This window comes from Sinocyclocheilus rhinocerous, unplaced genomic scaffold (genome assembly GCF_001515625.1).
Source record: "Sinocyclocheilus rhinocerous isolate Xijiao unplaced genomic scaffold, SAMN03320098_v1.1 scaffold1093, whole genome shotgun sequence".
Classification (NCBI taxonomy): domain Eukaryota; kingdom Metazoa; phylum Chordata; class Actinopteri; order Cypriniformes; family Cyprinidae; genus Sinocyclocheilus; species Sinocyclocheilus rhinocerous.
The window spans coordinates 908,692-910,188 of record NW_015626381.1 but is presented as its reverse complement, the minus strand read 5'-3'; the positions used below and the strand labels follow the sequence as shown (position 1 = coordinate 910,188).

Genomic DNA, 1,497 nt, shown 5'->3' with positions numbered 1-1,497 from the left:
CATTTTATTTTAAGATTTAACATTTGTAGATTGTCTAAAACAAGAGTTGTAAAAATTCTGAAAATCTTTTAGAGCTCAAGTAAAAAAAAAAAAAAAAATGTAACATTACACATTAATGAATAAATCAGTATATTTAAAATTATTTAATTTACATGCGTCATGTTTGTGATTTATTATAAATGTTTTTTAATTCATGTAAGCTATAGCTTCTGACATTTAAATCAAAACGTACAAAACATACTTTAATAAGCAAGACATGTCGGCATTATTTTTCATATCGGGCCGATGCCGATATTTACATTTAAAGCCATTATCGTCCGATTCCGATATCGGTCTGATAACATCGTGCATCCCTACACTGAAAAAAAATTTATACTAAATTAAGGTAAGTGAATGCAAACAATTTATTTTAGCTACATTTAAATAAAGTTGGAAGTTAGTCAACTAAATTTGTTTATTTAAATGTAGCTAAAATAAATTGATTGCAACCACTTACAATTGTTTCTTTTGTTTTTTTGTAAATTCAATGAATAATTTTTTTTTTTACAGTGTATTTCTTATAGCAACCGTCTGATCTCCACAGGATGCTGAGATGACTGTGAGCAACTATGTCGACTTCTGAGAACCCTGGAAATGTGAAAAGGGTCCGTGTGAATCATGGTCATACCTGAAGGAGGTTAAATGCGTCTCCGTCTCTTCCTCAGGTCAAGCACTTGACGCGGGACTGGAGAACCACAGCGTACGCCTTGCGTCACTCCGAGCTGCTGGAGCTGAACGACGAGGGCCGTAAGGTGCGGCGCAGGACGACGGTGCCGGTGTTCGCCAGCGAGTCTCTGCCGAGTCGCATGCTGCTGCTGAGTGAGCTCAAGCGCTGGCCGGAGCTGGGAGTCGCGCTCGGGGCCGACGGCGAGGCTGGGGCCACCCAGCAGGAGCGGCTGATGGAGCTCCTGCTGAAAGCGTTCGGAAACTACGGGCCCATCGCCTCTGTACGGGTTCTCAAACCCGGGAAGGACTTGCCGGGCGATCTGAAGAAACTGAGCGGGCGTTACTCGCAGCTGGGAACGGAGGAGTGCGCCATCGTGGAGTTCGAAGAAGTGGAGGCTGCGATGAAAGCCCATGAGGCGGTCGGCGGAGACTCGGACGCTCGGGGGCCGCTGGGATTGAAGGTGGTTCTTTTTTTGTAGCATTTTTATTTAAAAAAGTAGTGCTGGGCAATGATTAGTCGCAAGTTTCTGTGTACACATGTGACCCTGGAGCACAAAACCAGTCATAAGGGTCAATTTTTTTTAAATTGAGTTTTCTACATCAGATGGAAGCTGAATAAATAAGCTTTCCATTGATGTATGGTTTGTTAGGATAGGACAATATTTGGCTGAGATGCAACTATTTGAAAATCTGGAATCTGAGGGTGCAAAAAAATCAATAAAATTGAGAAAATCATCTTTAAAGTTGTTCAAATGAAGTTCTTAGCAATGCATATTACTAATCAAAAATTAA

At 41.1% G+C, this 1,497-nt stretch overlaps 1 protein-coding gene across 1 annotated transcript in view; it reads left to right on the top strand.

Moving 5' to 3' along the window:
• Positions 1 to 1,497, top strand: part of LOC107712978 (la-related protein 6-like) — a 17,184-nt gene that overhangs the window by 11,844 nt on the left and 3,843 nt on the right. The window contains exon 3 of the mRNA XM_016518380.1: positions 705 to 1,166. Coding sequence (XP_016373866.1) covers positions 705 to 1,166 — 462 coding nt within the window. The remainder of the gene's footprint in view (positions 1 to 704; positions 1,167 to 1,497) is intronic.